This window comes from Periplaneta americana, chromosome 9, assembly GCF_040183065.1.
Source record: "Periplaneta americana isolate PAMFEO1 chromosome 9, P.americana_PAMFEO1_priV1, whole genome shotgun sequence".
In the NCBI taxonomy this organism is placed as follows: Eukaryota; Metazoa; Arthropoda; class Insecta; order Blattodea; family Blattidae; genus Periplaneta; species Periplaneta americana.
Window position 1 is genome coordinate 10,082,117 of NC_091125.1, and position 23,252 is coordinate 10,105,368.

The 23,252-nt window shown below is 35.1% G+C and overlaps 1 protein-coding gene across 3 annotated transcripts in view; it reads right to left on the reverse strand.

Moving 5' to 3' along the window:
* The window catches only part of LOC138705771 (trehalase-like), a 138,004-nt gene that overhangs the window by 79,187 nt on the left and 35,565 nt on the right, over positions 1 to 23,252 (reverse strand). For all 3 annotated transcript variants that reach the window (XM_069834403.1, XM_069834402.1, XM_069834404.1), the window contains exons 3-4: positions 12,620 to 12,857; positions 8,935 to 9,310 (exon numbers count right to left, since the gene is read on the reverse strand). In XM_069834403.1, the coding sequence (XP_069690504.1) occupies positions 8,935 to 9,310; positions 12,620 to 12,857 (614 nt within the window). The remainder of the gene's footprint in view (positions 1 to 8,934; positions 9,311 to 12,619; positions 12,858 to 23,252) is intronic.

The window sequence follows — 23,252 nt, forward strand, 5'->3', positions numbered from 1 at the left end:
ATGTAAGAAATTGTAATGCATTTTGATTTGCCATTTGATACCATTTAGATCAAGATATTAAAACGATACAACATAAATAGTAAGTTTGAGCTCAAAACTGTATTATCTGCTTGACACACAGTATGACTATAATCTTTACCTATTTTATGTCCTTTGTTTTTGTAGATTCTTAATCATTTCATTGTTGATGACATTGAAAAGTACGAAACTGGAAGTCATCTCGGAGAATCACTATCGAGACTGAAAACTTGTTTGAAATAAATTGAGGGGCTTAGAACAAAAAGCAGGCAAGTGACATTATTAAAAAAAATGAGGTAAGTGCGTGTTGTGATAGCCCAAAAGGATGTTTCTTTGGGATAAAATCAGGTAAGTGATCAGACTGTGCAGTGCTGCTATATGGGCATCATTTCACCAAACTAGTGTATAATATTTCATTGCATGTAGAACTTTAACTGTAATTTCCTCAAAACAGGTTTCCGTCACTTACCTGCTTTTTGTTCTAAGCACCTCAATTGTCTATTTACTTTTATTACTGTATTGTTGTCAGAGTTTTGTGGAAAATCTTTAACAGATTTATATTTAACTAACCGTACCCGTGCGCTCCGCTGCACCCGTTAGAAATAAATATAAAGTAATTACATAATTAAAATAGGACATTTGATCCAGGGAACATTCGTGTTTGATAGAAGGATAAATAGTTTATTATGTTACTTAATTTAAATTGTATTAAAAATTAAAATGCGATCATTTTGATCCAGAGACCACTCACTTGGTCATAAAAATTATGTTAGAAAATACAGGAAACGAATACCTATCAAGTTTTCTGTGCATAAGAAGCTATTTTAATCTTACCTGTCCTCGATTCACTCAGAAGTTACTGTAATAACCAAAGGACGGATCAGAGTGACTGTTCTTACAAGTTTACTAACCATTTACTATAGTCTATTTATGTTGAAGCAGAGACGGTGACTCCAGAAGTACACAACGGGCGCGTACCTGCAATGTCCGTACAGTAGTGTCAAAAGAATGCATACACTGTGCTGTACATGACGGCTGTGAATTTGTACTCCGTTATAAAACAGTACTTGTATTTACGTGTAAAGTGAATACTACATAGTCTGTGCATTGCAGTGGACAATAATGTACATGCGGAGATTGTCGAAAGTCAACGTTCTGCGTGTCTCACTTAAACAAAATTATATCGTGAGAAACTCCTTTCGACATCGCAAGACGTAATAGGTGCATACGAATAATATACTATATCAGACTATCAATATCAATATCTGATTTCTTTGACTGTTTGATCTCGAGGACTCTATTTGTTTTTTTGCAGCAAAATATCTCGCACGCCACACACAATTGAAAAACCATTATTTTTTGCTAACACATTCTGAAGTTTCTCGTTCACTTTTTTCGTAACTTCCGGCTTTGGTTTCCTTACGTTTTACAGATATTTCTTCTATATGTTTATAGCCTTTGACATGTGTAAATCAGATGTTTGTAACAACGTTATGACTTTCGGTAAGTGATAAAAGTTATTCTGTATGAAATCTAAACTGCTTTGCAAGATCATCTGAAATTAGGGATTTTGCTACTTCAATTACATGTGCCGTTGTAAGAATTTGAAATATAGATCACTTTCACAATTTGAACATAATATGTGGCATAATAGAAGGCAGCCTCCAGCCAACTACCCTATCTTGTTATTATGGGATTTGGTGGAAGGAGAACCCTGGGAGCGATTTCCTTGAATTTTTGTATTCGGGAAGGTTCTTTCAGAAAATTTTTCTTAACATTACCTATAAAATATCGACGTCACTATAAGAAGAGCGAATTACTTCCGCCACCCTATGGAGTCAATGTGCTAAGCAAGTAAGGTGAATCAACTTAGGATATATTATTTTTATGTCCTTGGCCCCTTTATCATATAGGGCGCAGCATCTTTGACTAAAAGAAGTACATTATTATACCTGATGCCAGTAGGACACAAAATACTCATGACATTAGAAAATACAGTTGCCATTGTTGTGTGGTTCATATTTTCTATCGTCTCACACGTTAGTACATATTTCTTTCCAGTAGAGTTAGGTATAAATGTTCCTACAATTACATTTACATCCGATGTTGACGGATTCTCTTGTATGTATTCCATGTGATGTCTGCTGTTGCAATGCCTTTTTTAGTGCCATTTTTTCGTAGCTCTTAACGTCACTTTACATATATTACACGTAATTATTTCTCCTTCACTGCTGAAGATATTACAACCGAACTGGTGTACAAGCGTTCACTTTTTCACTTTATATACATATTTCCTTAGGGATTCTGACAGTTTATAAATAACACAAATATCACACGCTTGTTCCTAACTGCTCTGTTAACAGTAGGTCCACTACTATGCGTAGTTCATCGGTTACCTCGTATTCCCAAATAATAACTTCGCATTTGCTTTCACTAGTAGTAGCATACGCCACCTGTTTGCGAAGCGGAACGTGATGTTCTTATTGCATACTGTATAATTCTTTAGCCACTGTCTGTACCTAGGGAACACGTGCCGAGACATTCTGCTCTCTGCATCAGTAACATGAAGCCACGGAACCTGGTCACTCTGATCCGCCCTCTGGTAATAACATTATAGGCCCAGCATTATGTCCATCTAGAGAAACTACACTTTCCAATGGTGAATTAATAATTAATTATACAAATCGGTTAATTTAGCTTCCGATATTACTTCAAACAAACACAGAAACATTATCTGTAAGCTATGTTTCAAAGCTTTCGATTGTTGTTGTCCAAGGCCCCTTATAGACGAAGTCATTTGTTTTTTATTCCATTACACCGCCTTAAATAGCGTTGTTATTGTAATTTTGAAACTCATTTACCTCATTAAATATCAGTCCTATCAAAATTTTGCATGGAATAAAACTTATCGGAAATTAGTTTTAAAGAAACTTTTGTTATGTAATATTTTTCATGAAAATTAATAATAAGGGAGATATTTCGATTTATTTAATTCAAGCCCCCTTATGACCTCCCTTTTAAATAAAATATTTTGAATGCCATATAGCCTAAATTCTAAGTTACAACGAACTTAATTTATATTCCAGTTTTCATATAAATCGGTTCAGCCATTATCACGTGAAAAGGTAACAAACATCCAGACAGACAGACAGACAGACATACAAACAAAAATTTCAAAAAAAGCGATTTTCGGTTTCAGGGCGGTTAATTATATAATTTGTTAGGACCAATTATTTTTGGAAAATCAAAAATTACCAGAAAAATTTCGGCTACAGATTTATTATTAGTATAGATTACTTTTGTTTTTCTTTGTTAATCATGTGCACGCATTTGTACACATCCAGATGATATGGGTGGTATCTGTCTTGATAACATTTTAACGTTATATGCTGATCTAATAATTCTGATAAAAGTGTATTGAAAAGTACACTATTATGCGTAAGGCTGTTGAGTGACTCTTGAAACAACCTTTAATACATTTCATCTCTGTCTAAACAAGATCAACAAGTATCTTATCGTAATTTTACTAAAATACTGAGAGAAGTTCCAGATTTTAAGAAATGAAACATTATGTACTGTAAACGCCATTATGATTATTTCGATAATTACACTTTTACTACGTCATACTACTTTTGACCAATAAAACGATACGAAAGGACGTCTTTCAAATAATCATGGCTGCTTATTGCATAATTTATCACTTCCCTAGCATTTGTTTATTTTCATCACTTCCCTAGGACTTGTTTGTTTTTAATGACTTCCCTAGCATTTGTTTCTTTGTTTGCCAACATTTCAAACTAAAAATTCTTTACGGTACTATAAAATATCCTTTGCGATCTTCATTTATTTCCCGCATAGATAATCGACTGAAAATGGTGGCTCCGTTCAAACGTTTTGGTGAAGCTAACATTAGTGAAATAGAATTTTAAAAAGTCAATTAATATTTTATTGTATTAGAGTAATTTATTTCTTATAACCTTTATATACTTTCCTCTAATCGTGTAACAGTCAATTAAATCCCACTCGAGTTTTGATTTTCTCTAGATAAATCAGAACCTCTAGTGAGATTACTGTTGATAAATTTAATAATGAAATATTCTACTGAGTGACTCAAAAAGTAGCCATGCAATATACAGTACTTGCTTCCATCTCATGAACAACCAAAATGAAAGAAATACATACGTAATAAAATTAAATTACTACATAGAGCATTTTAGAAATATAGGTAATTGTGTTTCAAAGGGTACCGGCGCATTTGATGGAAGTGACACTTTGGATAAAACATGCTAAATAAGATAGAATACAATTCAATAACCATAAATGGTCATATTATTTTACTACATCAATAAGGCAGCCGATAAATTTAAATTGTGAGAAAGGACTTTAAATTGCTGAAAATTCAAGAATTTCAACATGAAATAAGCTTCTACTTGAGATATACTCGTAATTCCTGACTATTGTATCGCAAGCATTGGACATGTCACAAAACATAGTATAAAACATACATATAGCTTGTGAATTTTAATTTCTCAAGAGTGTTCATATGACTGTTTCAGCTAGAATGTAATCCTTTTATCTGTTTGTGGATCTGGATCTTCCTACGGATCTTCTTTTATAGAAATTATAATTATGAGCTTTTTATAATTGTTTTTGATGAGTTATAACGAGGCCATCCCTTAAATAGCCCAACTGGCCTTATTTTACGCCACTTAGAATGAGTTGCATGCCAATGTGAGCACCTGGCGAGCTGATTCCGCATACATTGTATCACGTGTTCGTCTCTAATCGACTGTTCACGTAAAATCATTCTCTGGTGAGACGTTTCCTTCCTTCATCTCGGGACCCACTAGGGATGAGCTTCTGTCATTCAGATTTCTGAGACAGTTGTCTAGAATAAATCATACATCAATTTTTGGATATATCACAAATGTCAGGCAGGCGGACGGAACATCGCAAGACAAAATACGAGGAAAAGTGTCGTGTTTTCTAACCGAAAATGAAAACGAAATGTCGAGGATGTTGGCAAAAACAAGAGAACCGCAAGAAAAATCCTCAAAACATTAGCTTCATCGACAATCAGTATCATGTTCACCAGTTCTGGGCTTCTTTTGCATGGCAATGTCACACGCTGGTTGTAAGGCACCAAGCGATGTGTTGCTGATGTAGGGCAGATCTACATTTATAATTTATTTTTATATACCGCTATTGTTCTCATAATAATAAGTCTCTTTAATCTTACTCTCATTTTTTCATTTTCGTACTACCCGTCAACGTGTAATCTACCACACATATTAAGAATTTTATTTCAGCAACCTTAGTTCTTCTTTTGTCATCTTTTCTTAATGCATTTTATTGTCACATAATAGAACAGATAATAGCTGTGAATATATTGAATAAGCATCGAGGACAGCCGATGAGGGGTGGTCCTCCAGCTTGGGAGTTGGGCGAACAACCCATCACCGTAAAAACAGCTTGTTACGAAACCTAAGAATAAGCCTCGGAATGGGACTGATTCTCTGGTACGACCACAGCAAAGGAATAAGGTCATGAGATTTGGTACTTGGAATGGTACAAGTCTATATAGAGGAGGAGGGGTAACATTAGTAGCAAAAGAACTAGCTAGATGTAGAATAGACTTTGTGGGAGAAGAGGAGGTTAGGTTAGATGAGAACGGCATAACACAAATAGGAGATTACTTGTTGTATTATGGGGAAGGAAACGATAATCACCAATTAGGAACAGGATTCTTTATCCATAAAAGAATAAAATCAGCAGTAAAAAGGTCGAATTTATCAGTGATAGATTATCGTATTTAGTACTTAAGGATAGATGGTGCGATATCGTAGTTATAAATGCTCACGCCCCTACAGAAGAGAAACACGACCATATAAAGGATAGCTTCTATGAGGAATTGGAACAGACTTTTGATCAGTTACCTAGATATCATATGATACTTTTATTGGGAGATTTCAATGCTAAGGTAGGAGGGAGGATATTTTTAAACCGACTATTGGAAAAGAGAGACTACACGTAACTAGTAATGATAATGGAGTTAGGTTAGTCAAGTTTGCCACATCAAAAAATTTAATTGTCAAAAGTACAACATTCCCCCATAAGGATAAATAAACATAAATATACTTGGACTTTTCCAGATGGATTGACACATAACCAGATAGATCACATCATGATAGATAAAAGAAGACATACTATTATAGTAGATATTCGAACATTCAGGGAGATAGACTGTAATTCTGACCATTATTTGGTAATTGGAGAACTAAGAGAAAGACTATCAGTAGCCAAGCTAGTAAAGCAACAAGTTAATATTAGAAGATTCAATATTCCGAAATTAAAGGACGAGGAAATTAAGCAACATTATCAGGTCGAAATTTCAAATAGGTTCGCCGTATTAGCAAGTACCGACGAAGGTGAGAAAGAGATAGATGTTAATAGCGTGTGGGAAAATACCCGAGATAATATCAAAATTGCAGCTGAACAGAGCATAGATTATTATGAAGCTAAGAAAAAGAAACCGTGGTTTGATGAAGATTTTCGCATGGCAGTAGAAAGAAGGAAACAGGCAAAATTGAAATTCTTACAGGATCCAATTGAGGCGAATAGAGATAATTATTTCAATAAAATACGGGAAGCAAATCGTACACTTAGGAATAAAAAGAGAGATTACTTGAAGGAAAAACTGAATGAGGTAGAAACAAATAGTGAAAATAAAAACATTAGAGATTTATATAAGGGCATTAAGAAATTTAAGAATTGATATCAGGCAAGGGTAAACGTGATCAAGGATGAGAATGGTGACTTGCTTGCAGACTCTCATTCGATCCTGAACAGATGGAAAAATTATTTTGGGCAACTACTAAATATAGGCCTCCCCAAAGGTCTTTTTCCCTCCGGCCTTCTAACTAACACTCTATATGCATTTCTGGATTCGCCCATACGTGCTGCATGCCCTGCCCATCTCAAACGTCTGGATTTAATGTTACTAATTATGTCAGGTGAAGAATACAATGCGTGCAGTTCTGGGTTGTGTAACTTCTCCATTCTCTGTAACTTCATCCTTCTTAGCCCCAAATATTTTTCCTAAGAACCTTATTCTCAAATACCCTTAATCTCTGTTCCTTTTTCAAAATGAGAGTCCAAGTTTCACAACCATAACGAACAACCGGTAATATAATTGCGTTATAAATTGTAACGTTCTGACTTTTTTACAGCAGACTAGATGATAAAAGCTTCTGAACTGAATAATAACACGCATTTTCCATATCTTTTCTGCGTTTAATTTCCTCCCCGAGTGTCATTTATATTTGTTACAGTTGCTCCATAATAATAATAATAATAATAATAATAATAATAATAATAATAATAATCCGTGGCGCAACAGCCCGTAAAGAGCCAAGGGCAACTAACCGACTGTTAGCCTCATGTTTACACGGCTCGATAGAGGCGGACGATCATCCAATCAGTATGGGATGTGATATTTATATTTAATCAGAAGGAATAAATATTGAACATAACATAGTATACTCTCCGCAAGCTGATCTAAAATGCACAGGCTGTAAGCTAAGTGGGGCACATATTGTACCCCACGTTATTTTCCTTGGATTGTGTTTTAATTGTATTGTTTGCGCAATAATAAACTGCATAAAACTACCTACTAATAACAGCACGTCTGTCTGTCCACATAAATATAACAACTCGCCATCCGTGGAACGGCTTTGTACAAAGCTTTATATTTTACTTGTTAAGTAAATCCTGTTAAATCATTTTGATTCTTTTTTTTTTTAAATCGCACAAGTCTAACAGCCCCTTTAGACAAAGTTGGTGATATATTTTTGAATATATATATACTGGGTGGAAGTTAAATAACCTTGCAGATTGAAAGAGACGAAATGAATAGAAAACCTATATTACGTTTTGTGATTAAATGCACGGTTAATTAGAAAATTAAGTTTGATGTTCCAGCAGTCCGACAACATCGTCGCTAAAACATTCTACTCGTATACAAATGTAAGAGGTCAACGAACTCGGCGAGTCTCTGTACGTATGCTGCCAAGACGTTGCCAAGCGTTCGCTTAGTGCAATAGTTTGAATGTAAATTTACACAAAACCGTGCACGCTATTAAATACGCCAAAGAGATAAATTATTCCTTATTATATTTCCTATCGATATGAATAAAAATTACGATTCTACTCGCAATAGTTACCGAATAAAAGATTGTTAAACATTTGGGAAAAAAACATTTTTTCTGAAAAAAAAAAAAACTATGAACTTTCCACTAATATGATATTATAGATTTTTATTACATACAACATGAACTATTCCTCTAGAAATCTGCAAGTTATTTCACTTCCACTTTGTATATTTATGTATATAATCCATAGGCCTATGCATATACAACTCTCCAAACTAAATCATCGGAATGTTAGGTAATTTTGTTTTTATATTTATTTATATTAATATAATTGTAATTACTTTTTACCATTGAATAAAGAAAATCTAAATATTCAGCCATAAAAGGAACCAGCCGAATTTCTTTACTCGTTTTTAAAATGTTATGTTTTATTTAACGACGCTCGCAACTGCAGTGGTTATATCAGCGTCGCCGGATGTGCCGGAATTTTGTCCCGCAGGAGTTCTTTTACATGCCAGTAAATCTACTGACATGAGCCTGTCGCATTTAAGCACACTTAAATGCCATCGACCTGGCCCGGGATCGAACCCGCAACCTTGGGCATAGAAGGCCAGCGCTATACCAACTTGCCAACCAGGTCGACCTCTCGTTTTTAAGATCCAAAGAAAAATGTGGTATGGGGTACAAAATGGACCCTGTCCAGCTTGCCGAGGGTTAAGCAGATTTCTAGCCAGTAGATTACCAGTAATAACTCTGTCATACATACCGGTAGGACTCCGGACGTGGACCAGATGACGGTGCACGGTAACGAGCAAGAAGATATTCCTTTCCATTCTTCCACACCTTGACTGTCCTGTTCACCATCCAGAATTGAAACTCGGCTTCTAAGAGTTGAATGTTATTTTTAAGAAAGGTGACGTTGTTGGTAGCAGTCAGGTAGCTATCCACCATGGGTATAAGCATAGGAGGCTGCGATCTCTCCAAGTAATAGACGCGGCCTCCATTAGGCACAAACCCGTACCTCGCTACCATGGACAGGAAGTTCTCCAGCATACCTCGTGTTGTGTCATACATCTCGGAAAGTAGTAAACCCTGAACGATCCAGTATGTGTCCCAGTAGTAGAACTCTCTGAATCTGCCGCCTGAAGGAAACAAGGAAATAATCAAGTTGTCCATTTCTATTTTTCTTACATATTATAATTTATGCTTGCTCTAAAAGATTTAGCTCATGTTTTCTTACTGTTTGCCAAATTAATTTATTAACCTAATGAAACATAGAACCTCTGAGAAACGTAAATTCTAATTCAGGTATCATTTTCACACTGCAGTACATGAGTGTATCTATGTAGGCTATTTTTCCACTCGGGGGATCCCGACTGCGCGCAGATCCAAAATTTTACCTGCTCTGAAATGGTCAACTGCGCGCGCAGTCACCTTTCGAAATTGGTCAATTGCGCGCGGTGGTCAATTTTTGAGTCAAGTCAACTGCGTGCGGAGGAAAACACAAGTTAAGTTGGCACTACAGCATTTTCCTTTCCATTTTCAGAGACTTAGGGCTCTCTATGAGTGCTAAGCTACACCAGTGATAGGTGTGGTTAAAATGCTTTGTCATATTCTCATGCTCATAATGGGGCACTGGTCAAGAATGATAAAATACTCATGCCCATAAACACGAATTTGGGATCCAATTGGCTAGAAGATTTAAAGAACAAGGTGAGTAGATTAGATCTAAGATGGTTATGGGAGGAAACTGGAGTAACGAATTTAAATGTAATTTGTAAAATCGTAAAAGAGAGATGTATTGAAACTACGAAACAGGAATTATATCAAAATCTCAACGAATTAAGATCATTAAGTAACTATAAGAACATTAAAACGTCATGGGAACAAGAAGAATATGTCAGAATAAATAATAGGACAGTGAGGATGGGCTTAGCTTGGTGGAGACTAGGAATATGGAAATTGAAAAACAGGAGGGGTACCAAAGAGAAGGATATCTGCCCCCTCTGCGGCATGGGAGAAGACGCGTTCCATATATTATTGGAATGTCAAGAAACAGGCAATACAAGGAAAAAATGGATAAATAATAAATTTTTAAATATGAATATATATGTAGCATATAAGAAAATATGTAATATAACTAATATAAGAGAGTTAAATAAATTGGGCAAATTTTTAATGATAGTGAAGATGAAATGGGAAGAGAACGTTAAAAGGAATGGTGTATTAAATTGATCTTGTAGTGTGTATGTGTGTGTATTTTTATTGTTTTGTTTTTTTATTTTGTTTTTTTTTTTTTAGTTGTGAGACTTGGCGTAGGTGATTAAAATTGTAAAGTAAGGCAGATCTGGGGTATTATAGAATTGTAATAGGTCTGTCTTACAGATACATGATAGAAGAATAAATATATCATATCATTATCATACTCATGGATGGGCAACTCGTGCTCACAAAGTGTTAAAAATAGCCTTGAAAGAGAGTAAGACAGACGGAGCCAACCGCAGCAGTTACGAGTTGTTTGTAGTTTCGCTGCAAAAGCAGTTCATTGCTATAGTGCGCTCTGGCGGCTCACGCAGGTGATCGTGATATCTACTCCATGATTTGAATTTCAGAATGACGCATAGACATAATGTACCTAAACACACATAACAAAATTATGTTATTTCTTAGCTTTGTAAATTAGTTTAGTACTGGAAACACAAACTGAATACAACCTTTTCAAGATACAACAAACATAGCTGCAACACTTATTTATTACACTATTTGTTAATATTTCCTATTATATGTCTTATTTGAAACATAGAATGCGAGGATTTACAAGTATTTATACATTAAAGAGTATTCCTCTGTTCTCAGAAAGGTAATAGTCTTTATTCGCAAACAATAACAAATTCAGGAAGTATTTTTTACATGTTACAGTAGATGAAATAAACTTACTTCTGAGCTATTTTGTATATTGATTTCTTGTATTAAACACTGCCTCAAGCACATACAGTAGCAAAGAGTATATTTGAAAATTCTGACTTAGGCAGCATTACGAACAGTTCGATTCCTGATTTCGCTGGAATCTGAGTGGCATGCTGTTCTGTAGATTTATCAATTCATGCTATAAACTTTCAGAGATTTTCTATCGGCTGTAAGCCAAAAGAATTTCAGAAAAATCTCGATACTTTGTTAATTGTCACTCTTTCTCCAAACTTACCAGTAATTCTGCTGTAGGTCTTGAAGTAGGGTCCTATATTTGATAAGAAGATTTTCTTATCACTCTGCAAGATTGCTTATAGTCAAAGAAAGTGAAGTTGTCTATATTCTACATTATACTGCCACATTTCAAATTTATATATAAATGCTCTTAGCTAGTCGATCATATGTCGTGCAATTCTGTAACTCGCAAGCACAACGTGCTAACGATATTTCATATCTCACTTTGTTGATATTCTGTTTTTACCTTTAGCTGTTCTAAAGCAGATCTGGGCAGTACTTCTTTACTAAAACCTTCACTGTGTTTATTTGTAACATAAAATGTCATGCGTAAGAAAGTGTACTAGAACATAATACAAGCTTCACCTCCCTTCTTAATAAACAAATCTTTCTCTTTCGATTCATCACTAAAGGGAAATTATATGAGGAACACATTGTTTATCACTTAAAACGAGCCGCCACTTACTGCAGACGCGAGCAAACTTGCGTGTTGCAAGAACCACATACAGACACTACAGCTAGTACAGAGTCCGTTCCACCTGCACTGAGGTTGTGTTGACACTTTAAGAGCACGAGTTGCCCACCTGTGCCTATGATGGTAGGGACTGGATTAATCTTGGTCTGGATAGGGACTGATGGCGGGCTTATGTGAGGACGTCAATGAACCTCCGGTTCCCTGAAAGCCAATTAGAAAGAAGGAAGAAAGAAAGAGGAAGTGAAACATGACTAAACAACTGATAATAACGTGTGAACCGAACAATGAAAATATGTAGGAGAAAAGAGAACATATGAATGAAGAAATGAATGAATAAATGTCTTCACGCATGAATGAATGTATGGATGAATGAACGAATGAATAAATAAATGAATCAATGAAAGAATGGGAAAAATAATTAAACAAACAAGGAAAGAAGAAGAAAGAAAGAATTAATGCTTGAAAAAAATGAATAAAAATTAAACAAACAAGAAATGAGAAACACAGGAATAAAAGAAGAATGAATGAGCGAACGAAGAATGAAAAGTAAACAGAAAATATATGAGGGAATGAAAGAACAACTGAGGAAGGAAAGAAGAATAAACAAACAACGAATCCAATTAGTGAAAGAAGAACGGAAACTTATTATAGGTAAAAAAATTGGAAAGAAAGAAAAGAAGGAAATGAGCGAACTAAATAGTAGGGTAAGTTTCCGAATCGATTCAAGTGTTAGTGAAGACAATCCAGTCAGTATAGCTGATATAAATCAACTTACCTGGAATGATAAATCCGTTAGGCACGTAGATGTTAGAGTACTGTTCGGGGTGTTGAAGAACGTCCTTTGAAGTCTTGCGGCTGAGATTCTTCCACAGCACGTTGATGTCACTCGCCCAGTCTCGAAACTGAGAGTCTGCGATCGTCTGCAGCATGGCCGGCTTCTCCGTCCAGTCTTCCGGCGTCCACATCAGCAATTCATCTTTGTCTTCGAATGCGTCGTTAACGAAGTCTCTCACCTGCAGATTCATAACGAATTCGTAATTCTGAGTTGTTGTTTAGTCAACTATCCGAAGACAGGTCTGAACCTCACAAGTGATACCAACAACGCACCACTTATAATGATTCTAATAAAACAGTTTAGTTATTCGTGCTATTGTATTTTAGAAGTTACAGGACTGAAGATGTCGGTAAAAGAATATTTATGTGTAGTTGTTATTAATATTTATGAATTTATAATGGTAAGGCGGTCTTTAGCTGTGTCTGGAAGCTCTGACCATGAGTTCTAACCATTTAGGCCTACTATTTTGGTCTTTGATGTTTGCCCTTTTCTATGTAATCTTAAGCTCCTCACCCGTTTGAACGGATCTACAACTTCCTTATCCCAGATATACATTAAAGTGAACTTCATAAGTAAGGTGGGTGCTCCTGTTATGGCCATGTTCCTGATATGGCCACCCCTTTATCGTGAGTTAGTTAACAAAAAAAAAAAACCGCTAAATTGTAGCAGCATCCAATGAAAGGGCATCCTGGTATGTCACTTGATCGTTTCCCATCCAGTCAGGTTGAGCAATATGACGTCAGTTGCCTGTTTTGCGTTTTTCATGTGACCTCTTCTTATTTTTCTCTGGTAAGTCTCCTTTGATTTATGCATGTTTTTCAAATAGTAGTTTCATGAACACCATCATACTTCATTCAGTTTTTAATCTTCTGTTGATTGGTGTTGTCGTATCTTTTACGAGTTGTTCATAATCAAACGATTTTCGTGAAAGCTTACCTGCTCCTGATATGGCCATATCAAATGCACCATGGTCATATCAAGTTCATTTTACTTTTATTTTTTCATCTGACAAATTTACATGCCTTATAGCTGGGATTACGCAAAAATTTTGTATTGTAAGAAAAAATGACGTCATAATCATGTGTTTTTTAATCTGAATCGGTAGAAAATACGTTACGTTGTAATGGAAACATTTTTCTTTTCGCAAATGTGCTGGAAATGTTTGGCATTAGTAGACAATACTGTCCATATAACTTAAGTATTCGCTTTGGTGGAAGCTTTAGAAATTTTGTTTCAGATATAAAATAATGTCGGTCAACATGAATAAGAGGGGATTATGGGCTGAAGAAGCCATGTCCAAGGCAGTGAGCGGTATAAAGAGTGGAAAGTTCTCAGTTCAAGGCGCAAGTAAAACGTTTTGTGTACCTAAACGTACTTTACGCCGCTATTTGGAGAAAGATGGCCCATTAAAGAAGTCAAAGTTATGTGGGAGAACCACCTTGACACCAGAACAAGAAAACAGCTGTGCCAGAGAATATTCCGTTTGTCTTCTGTAGGTTATCCATTGACTCCTAACATTCTGAGCCCGGGCTGGGTTCAGTCTTTGAGCTTTGCGTCGTGCAACGTCAGGGTTCCTCTTCAAAAAACTGTCGAAACACTTACGACCAGTAGTCCCTTTAAAACGGCTTGTCAGGAGGACGAAGTCAAGGACATGCGACTCTGCGGAGTCTGTGAGAATTTCTACCACGAAGAGTGTGTTGGCCTCACTGCTGCTGACAAAGCCATTTTTATTTGTCCCAATTGCTATCAGTAATTTGTTTTCAAAATCCTATTTTTCTCTTATAAGTACTCTTCTCTTGAATGATCATTCATTTTTGTTTTTTGAAGTTAAATTTTTATGTCAGTTTTGTAAACAACTTAATTTTTTATGGAAAAATCTGTTTCGACTACACTTTTGAATTATAAAAAAGATTATTACGTATCATGTTTATTCATTTTACACCAAAAGTATTTAATTTTAGCACAACTGCGCTATCAAACTGAAAACAGTCACGATTTGTAGAACATGGAACATGGGTGGCCATATCATATACAAATGTTCCTGATATGGCCACTTAGGTAGACTTTTGGAATTTGAGACTTTTTGGACAATTAAAGCTATTATTATTGGGAAAGGAAATTGTTTTAGGAAAATTCATTAGACTGAGAACGAGTAAGAAAAAAGTGGTTTACATTTTTTTCAAAATGGCGGCTAGAAAAATTCTCAAACCTTAGCATGGCCATATCAGGGACACCTACCTTATATTCGTAAATATTTTCGAAATTCATGTCAGCGAAGTTTCTATTTCGCCATCTCTTTCGAGGCTTTATGAAACATATGTTTGTTATTACAGTGAAGAATAACACATTGAAATAGATTGACACACAAAATAATATACGAAGTAACGTCAAGAAGATGTGAATTAAAGTCATGGTCCATGTATATAATGCCTAAATAGCGTCTTTGTTTTTAAAATAATGTGTTTAATCTGTAACTACAGTCAGTGTATTGTTATTAGTATCTCTTTGTTGTTACCTGTTGCTTTAAAAAGAATGTGTTTAACTTGTAATTTTAAGTCAATTTGTCTACTATTCCTTTACTGTTTACATTTGTTTTTAAATCTTTTGTATTGCCCCTGCTATTATATATTGCCCTTCAAGAATTTCGTTATTCGTTAGTTGTAATTCATTATTTGTCTTATTATTTTAATTATTGTACTTGTTCCTGAATCACGTATGTAACTTGGAACCGTAAATCATTGCTTGTAATATCCCTTTATTACTCTTAACTGTTCCATTGTTCATGAATTAAGTATTAATTTGAAAGTGAAAGTCAAACTTTGTTATATTAATCTACTATTGATTATCTTTTTTAGGTCGTGTATTTACTCTGAAACGGTTAGACATTCTTGTATATCTTCTGCATTGATTATTCCTCAAACATCTCATTAACCTTTAACAGGATGCATTTTTCATTAAGGTGCATTCTTCAACATAATTCATGTGAACTGTAACTGTGACCACTACTTTATATTATAACTTTACTATTGTTTATTGATTATAAAATATGTATTTTGATGCCAACTATAACCCTAATATACCTCAGGGTGAAATAGGATTTATTAAATTCAGGGGCGATTTCTCCGGGCATGCTATGCTTGCTGCGCAAGTCCAATATTTTCGTAGAATGTGTATTTCTCAAAATGGGATTACGTACATTAAAATTTCTTTTGATTTTTGTAATAATGTCTAGGCATAATACCATCCGCAGGTTGGACACCGCAAGATCGCAACGCTTGCTCGTTTCTCGGAGCTACAGGGAAGACGTAGAAACAGCGAGAATATGATGCGCGCGCAAGTGCCTTCTTCCTAATCCGTCCCAGTCGCACATGCTTCTGTTATATGCTGTATGAAGCTCTGGTCCGAGAGCTACAAACAATGACTATTTAACGTAGCCAATTCAGCGGTTTTCCCGCTAGATCTAGCGTTTTTCGGCGTTAGTTAATCGGGTAAAATTTATGAAACTTGTATTGCTGATCTAGGGATTTAGCGGGTATTTTTAGCACTCACAGCGGCAAAATAATATAATTTTACATTGACAATACAGCAATTTAGCGGTTTCTGCAAGGCTTCACAGCGGATGTTTAAGAATCGAGTTGGCAACACTGATTGGCAGCAGTTTTTTACCAGTGAATGTGCTGTGATTTGCGAGTGTAATGTAATTTTATGAGCGGAATGTATATGTTAGCTGCTGCATGTATTATTAGTTCTTAAACGTTAATTTGAAGTGTTGCAATGAGTTCGGAAATGTGTGTTATTGAAACTTCATTATCAAATCCATTTTCCCGGAGGACTATTCAAGAGAAGACCGACATTATAAAGAACGGCAGACCATGTCCAGGGCTCCCAGGTTTAAAAAGACAGCATAAGGAGAAAAATAGAGAATATGTGAGCTCGTTCAGTGCATCTCAATACAACAATACGCATTGGTTGGCAGGGCCGAAAAAACTGAATAAACTGTTTTGTTGTTATTTTCTACAGATAACGGTGTATGGTGTAAAAGTGGCTTTGACAATTTAAATATTTTAACATTGTTTATTACAAGACACGAAAAGTCTGCAAACCAGATGAATTATATCCTCCCATCTTCCCCCATCAATAAAAGAGCAAGCCTAACTTTCGTGACCAGCATTCGCCCCTGATTAAATTGGATAATAAAAAAAGTCAAATTGCTGGTCAGATGTGTTTCTCGACTGTTATCATGCTTGTTATTAGATACGAGGTCTATGGGTTCAAATCGGATTAGGAGTGATGCATTTCCAGTGAAAAATGAAGTTCTTAAATTGATTGCCAGTGAATTAAAAAAAATTCATTGTTTTAAGATTGTTGGTTTATGGCAATTATAAGAACCTTGATCAGGCAAAACTACCTATCAGATATATATTTTTTTCTACAAATTTCACTCTCTCTAGGGGCGATATTTTTCATGGGTCAACGTCTTGATTAAAATTGTAGAAATCTCTGCAGGACGCCCCATAGATTACAAATGACTAAAATACCTAAGGGCATACAAGATTCTTACGGAAAAATGGAAATGAATCTGTAGAAAAATGGGACTCAGAAGATCTTCAAAGTTTGCAATATTTAAACGACCAAGGAAAGGGACCATCATTAGAATTTATTAACTTCTTCAAAAGTGAAATAAGCTCTTGAAATATCTATGTGAGTTATTGTGAAATAATAATGTAATCTTAGTCATTATGTGAAACACATTTTTACATAAAAATTGTACCTGCTGAGAATGTAGGCCTACTATTAGAACCGGTTTTAATTTCCCTCCAAAAATAATTTAAAAGCCACTTAAAATCGGTATTATTAAACTGATTGTAAGTCTTTTAAGAATGCCACCCTTAAATGCCATTGCGAATGTTCGCAATGTAATATTTATTAACAACTTCTATTCGACCGATTGGAAAAACTATTAGCTTTATAGTACGGTTCTTTTTTCATTTCACTGAGGGCTAAAGCAAGGAGATGCTCTATCACCTTTACTTGTTAACTTTTCTCTAGAATATGTCATTAGGAAAGTCCAGGATAACAAGAGAGTTTGGAATTGAATGGGTTGCATCAGCTGCTTGTTTATGTGGATGACGTGAATATGTTAGGAGAAAATCCACAAACCATTAGGGAAAACACGGGAATTTTACTTCAACCAAGTAAAGAGATTGGTTTGGAAGTAAATGTCGAAAAGACAAAGTATATGATTATGTCTCGTGACCAGAACATAGTACGAAATGGAAATATAAAAACTGGAAATTTATCCTTTGAAGAGATGAAAAAATTCAAATATCTTGGAGCAACAGTAACAAATATAAATAACACTCGGGAAGAAATTAAACGCAGAGTAAATATGAGAAATGCCTGTTATTATTCGGTTGAGAAGCTTTTGTCATCCAGTTTGCTCTCAACATAGCTGAAAGTCAGAATTTATAGAACAGTTATATAACCGGTTGTTCTGTATGGTTGTGAAACGTAGACTCTCATTTTGAAAGAGGAACAGAGGTTAAGGATGTTTGAGAATAAGGTGCTTAGAAAGATATTTGGGGCTAAGAGGGATGAAGTTACAAGAGAATGGAGAGAGTTACACAACGCAGAACTGCACGCATTGTATTCTTCACCTGACATAATTAGAAACATTAAATCCAGACGTTTGAGATGGTCAGGGCATGTTGCATGTATGGTCGAATCCAGAAATGCATATAAAGTGTTAGTTGGGAGGCCGAAGGGAAAAAGACCTTTGGGGAAGTCGACACGTAGATAGGAGGATAATATTAAAATGGATTCGAGGGAGGTGGGATATGATGGTAGAGACTGAATTAATTTTGCTCAGTATATGGACCGATGGCGGGCTTATGTGAGGGCGGCAGTGTACCTCTGGGTTCCTTAAAAACCATAAGTAAGAAAATAAGTACGGTTCTTGTTTATCGAATGAGTAATGTTGCTTACTTAGAACCTCATTTTAAAGCAGTGATCTCTTTTAATAATCCTGTAATAATTTTCAACGCTTTTCTGTAAATTTCAGAACAATATCAGAAGCGATTATAATGAAGTACCAATATTTCATTATTATTACGTTCACAGATTAAGGCAGACATCTTCCATGCTGGGTTGTAAGAAACATGTATTTTGTGTGCAATGAGGAACATCAATTAAATTATTGAGAAAAGCGTGAAACATATTGTACGTCTATCTTTTAAAATGTTTCGTATATCTTTCCGGTAATTCTAAATGCCTGAATTTAAGTCACGCAAGAATATTATACTAAAGCAAAATGTAGCCATTTACACGCCATAGATAGAGGTAGAACTCCATGCTTTACTAACCTCTGCACTAGAATGTGGCGGTATGGTTGGCACCATGCTCCGGCAGTCTTTTACTCCGGGTAAAGATCCAGAACACAATTTGATAGTAGGCTAAGTGGACCCTAGGACTATTCTGGAAGTTTTGATAACGAGGAAAATCCTGGCAAAACCTGGGATTGAATCCAGAAGCTTCCAGTCCGTAGCAGTTCTAGGAACTGAACTACTCTGGCACCAGAATATAATAATAATAATAATAATAATAATAATAATAATAATAATAATAATAATAATACTAATAATAATAATAATAATAATAATAATAATAATAATAATAAAAACTTCCTATTCTCATAAATTCCAAGATAATTTTAATGTAACACTGAAACTTTCGGAGGTAATAAAACTTAGGTTCTAATAATATTTATCAGTTACAAAATGTATTTGTGAAAATACTATTTTTATTGATGATAAGTGAAAAAGTTGTAGAACGTGTCATTACCCAAATGGGACGCAGGCAGTTGGAGTAGTAGTACGCAGATACAAATGCAATTGAAATATGTATTAATAGATATAGAATCAACATTTCGCAACAAAATGTGAAAGTTAGAGAAACCTAAAACTAAATTTTCTTTCATGTGGTTTGGAAAAAATAACAAATGAAATTTTGAGTAGTACTGCAATTTGAGTTAGTTTTAAAGTCTTGGATAAAGGTGAATTTGAGTTCGACGTGCAGTGAACTTGAGTGAGTCTGTAACTGTGGCAGTATCCAGGCGAGTGCAACGTACCAGGAGGTCTTAGGTTCGACGTGCAAGGAACCGCATCTGGAGGGCGGGGGTCCGACTTGCAGGGAACCGCTTCTGGAAGGCTTGGGTTCAAAATGCAGTGAACTGTATCCGGAAGTCTTGGGTTCGAAGTGCAGTGAACTGTATCTGGAAGTCTTGGGTTCAAAGTGCAGTGAACTGTATCTGGAAGACTTGGGGTTCGACGTACCGTGAACTTGAGTGAGTGAACTAGAAGAACTAGCCAAGGCGAACGAACTGCGAACTGAGAACTGACAGTTTTGTTTTGTACTTAGTGCTTTGTGAACATTAGTTGAAATTAGGAGTACATTGTTGTTCTTCTCAATAATACACGCAAATTGTCATTGTCGTTCGGTGGAGTGCAATAACGACTACTGTGTTGCTGTGTTGAGTGGAATACCCATTGCTGACGGGTGTGTGATTAAAGTTAGAAATAAAAGTCACACATTGTTGTATAAAAGTTACAATAATAATATTTATAGCGGTTTAATGTTTGAACTGACTTTTGAAATACTCTATTCTTAAGTAAAAAATTAGGCCCATATAAGTTAGTAGTTCGTAGAATTATTTCAGACATTTTACTGATCCTCGGGTTTGAAAAAAGTTGAGAATCGCTGGTATAAGAAATAACAAATTATAACTGATGTTGTATGCAAAATAAATTATTAAATTATTGTTATTATTATTATTATTACTATTATTACTATTGTCACTAGTGCAATTATTATTATTACTTATGTGTGAATCCAGAAATGCATACATAATTTAATTGGAAAACCTGAGGGAAGAAGACTTTTGGGAATGCCGAGAAGTAGATGGGACGATAATATTGAAGTGGACTTGAGGGAGGTAGGATATGATGCTAGGGACTGGAATAATCTTGCTCAAGATAGGGGCCGATGGCAGGCTTATGTGAGGGCGCCAGTGAACCTTAAAAGCCATTTGTTAGTAACTATTATTATTATTATTATTATTATTATTATTATTATTATTATTATTATACATACAGTAGTTGTTGACGCAATAATAATAGTAATGTTTTGATGAATTTTGTAAAATAATACTGAAACAAGGAAAAAAAAAAGAGTTCATATTGTAAAACAAAATATGTAAACTGCAATAACTATCAACAAGTAAAATAAAATAAATATGGCAGCATTTTTACTTATCTAGTCAATGGAATTCTTATCCCTTGAGACAAGCTCGCGTACCCTGGGTACGCGTACCATAGATTGAATAGCAATGTCGTGGACCATAATGGTCTGTCATAGTCTGAATCCAACGTTTTTCTTGATCTATCCAGGTTGTGACAATCTCATGGTAGTGTCGCTAGGAGTGACATACTCAAAATATTTTTAAATGAATTAATAAGTTGTATTAAAACTCTACAATGTCTGTCCTTTAAAGGTACTTTTTATTACGTCCGTTATTTATTCCGAATGGAAGAAAACATATTAATCTACAGAATTGGAGATAACTAACGTATTAAGAAATAATATCGGGATTATAAGTAGAGCAAATGACTCAATAAAGCACTGTTCAACTATAAACGCGATTTAAGAAACACTGGAAAGCCGAAAGAAAATAAATAATTAACAGACTGACTGCACATGTTTAACATATTATCATACAAAGAATTCACATGGGTGTTAATACATATCCCTGATTCAGCCTGCGAAACTATTAAATACCTCCCACATATCTGAACTGATATTTGGGCTGCCCAAACCAAAATGAACGACTTAAATCAGACACTTTGTACATTGAATTATAGAGAAAGGGCAAGTAAATGGTCGTCCTGAAATTTGTTTTATTGGAAGTTGACAAAGACAAGGATGGAGCGGAAAAGCGTACAGGGATAAAAGTTCCCAACAGAAAATCGGAAGCTTTTATCTTGCCTTGGAATAACCGTTGGTTGTTCGACAGCACATCGTTAATTGATATATCTGCGCAGTAAACCCAAGTAGAAGTTAACAAATGCAAAATACGCTCTTCTTCAAATTTCATAATGGTAGGTAAATATGACTTGAGATGAATGTATGTATTCTTTAATAATTATCAATGTCCTTGTAGATTTTAAATTAATGTAGATCAATGGGCCTAAAGTAGAGGTTCTTTAATACTAGTGTTCTTACAAATGCACTCAGTTGGTAAATGTGAATAGAAATTAATGTGTTATTTAATATCAGTGTTGCGCTGGTTCGAGTCCTCTTGGGGAAAGAAGTTTTCTCGTGAAATTTCGGCCAGTGTATGGGACCGGTGCCCATCCAGCATCGTGATGCACTTGGGGAGCTACGATAGGTAGCGAAATCCGGTTGTGAATACCAGCTATAACGGCTGGGGGGATCATCGTTTTAACCACACGATTCCTCCATTCTGGTTGGATGATCGTCCACCTCTGAGGCAAGTAGTCGTCAGGTCGGTCTAGGCCCTTCACGGGCTGTAGCGCCACGGATTATTATTATATTAATATCAGTGTTTTTGCATGTTAATAATCATTAATTAATACAGTATAATGAGCCTAAAGTAGAACATCTTTAATACTAGTGTTCTTAAAAAAGCACGCAGCGTGTTAAATATGAATAGAAATTAATGTGTCATTTAATATCAGTGTTCTTGCAGATGTAAATCCTCAAGAATTAATACAGTCTAACGAGCTTAAAATATAACTTCTTTAATACTAGTGTTTTTACAAATGCACACGGCTTGTTAAATATGAATAGAAATTAATGTGTCATTTCATATCAGTGTTCTTGCAGATGTAAATTCTCAAGAATTAATACAGTCTAATGAGCTTAAAATATAACTTCTTTAATACTAGTGTTTTTACAAAATGCACACGGCTTGTTAAATATGAATAGAAATTAATGTGTCATTTCATATCAGTGTTCTTGCAGATGTAAATCCTCAATAATTAATGCAGTCTAATGAACCTAAAGAAGATATTCTTTAATACTAGTGTTCTTAAAAATGCTCGCGGCTTGTTAAATATTAAAGAAATTAGTGTGTTATTTAATATCAGTGTTCTTGCAAATGTAAATCCTCAATACAGTATAATGAGCCTAAAGTAGAACTTCTTTAATACTAGTGTTTTTACAAATGAGGCGCTGACATGGGAAAGGGAAAGGTAGTAACTGCCAAAAACAAAATTTTTCAGGGGAAGCAAAAAACAAATTTATGAACACTTTCTCACTTACATTATTACAGAAAATTCTTTAAATGAAAGGCATACACTCATGTTTATGTTACATATGAAATTTGAAAAGTCTGGCACATATTTATCTGTGAAATCCTATTTTATGGAAATACAACATTGAAATCACTCCTTAGCCAAACTGAGAATTAACGTTATTTATACATTATGCACAAATTTTTCGGTAAAACGCATGATACTTTTCATCGAGGAAGTCTAACATAGATAACAAGGTTCTC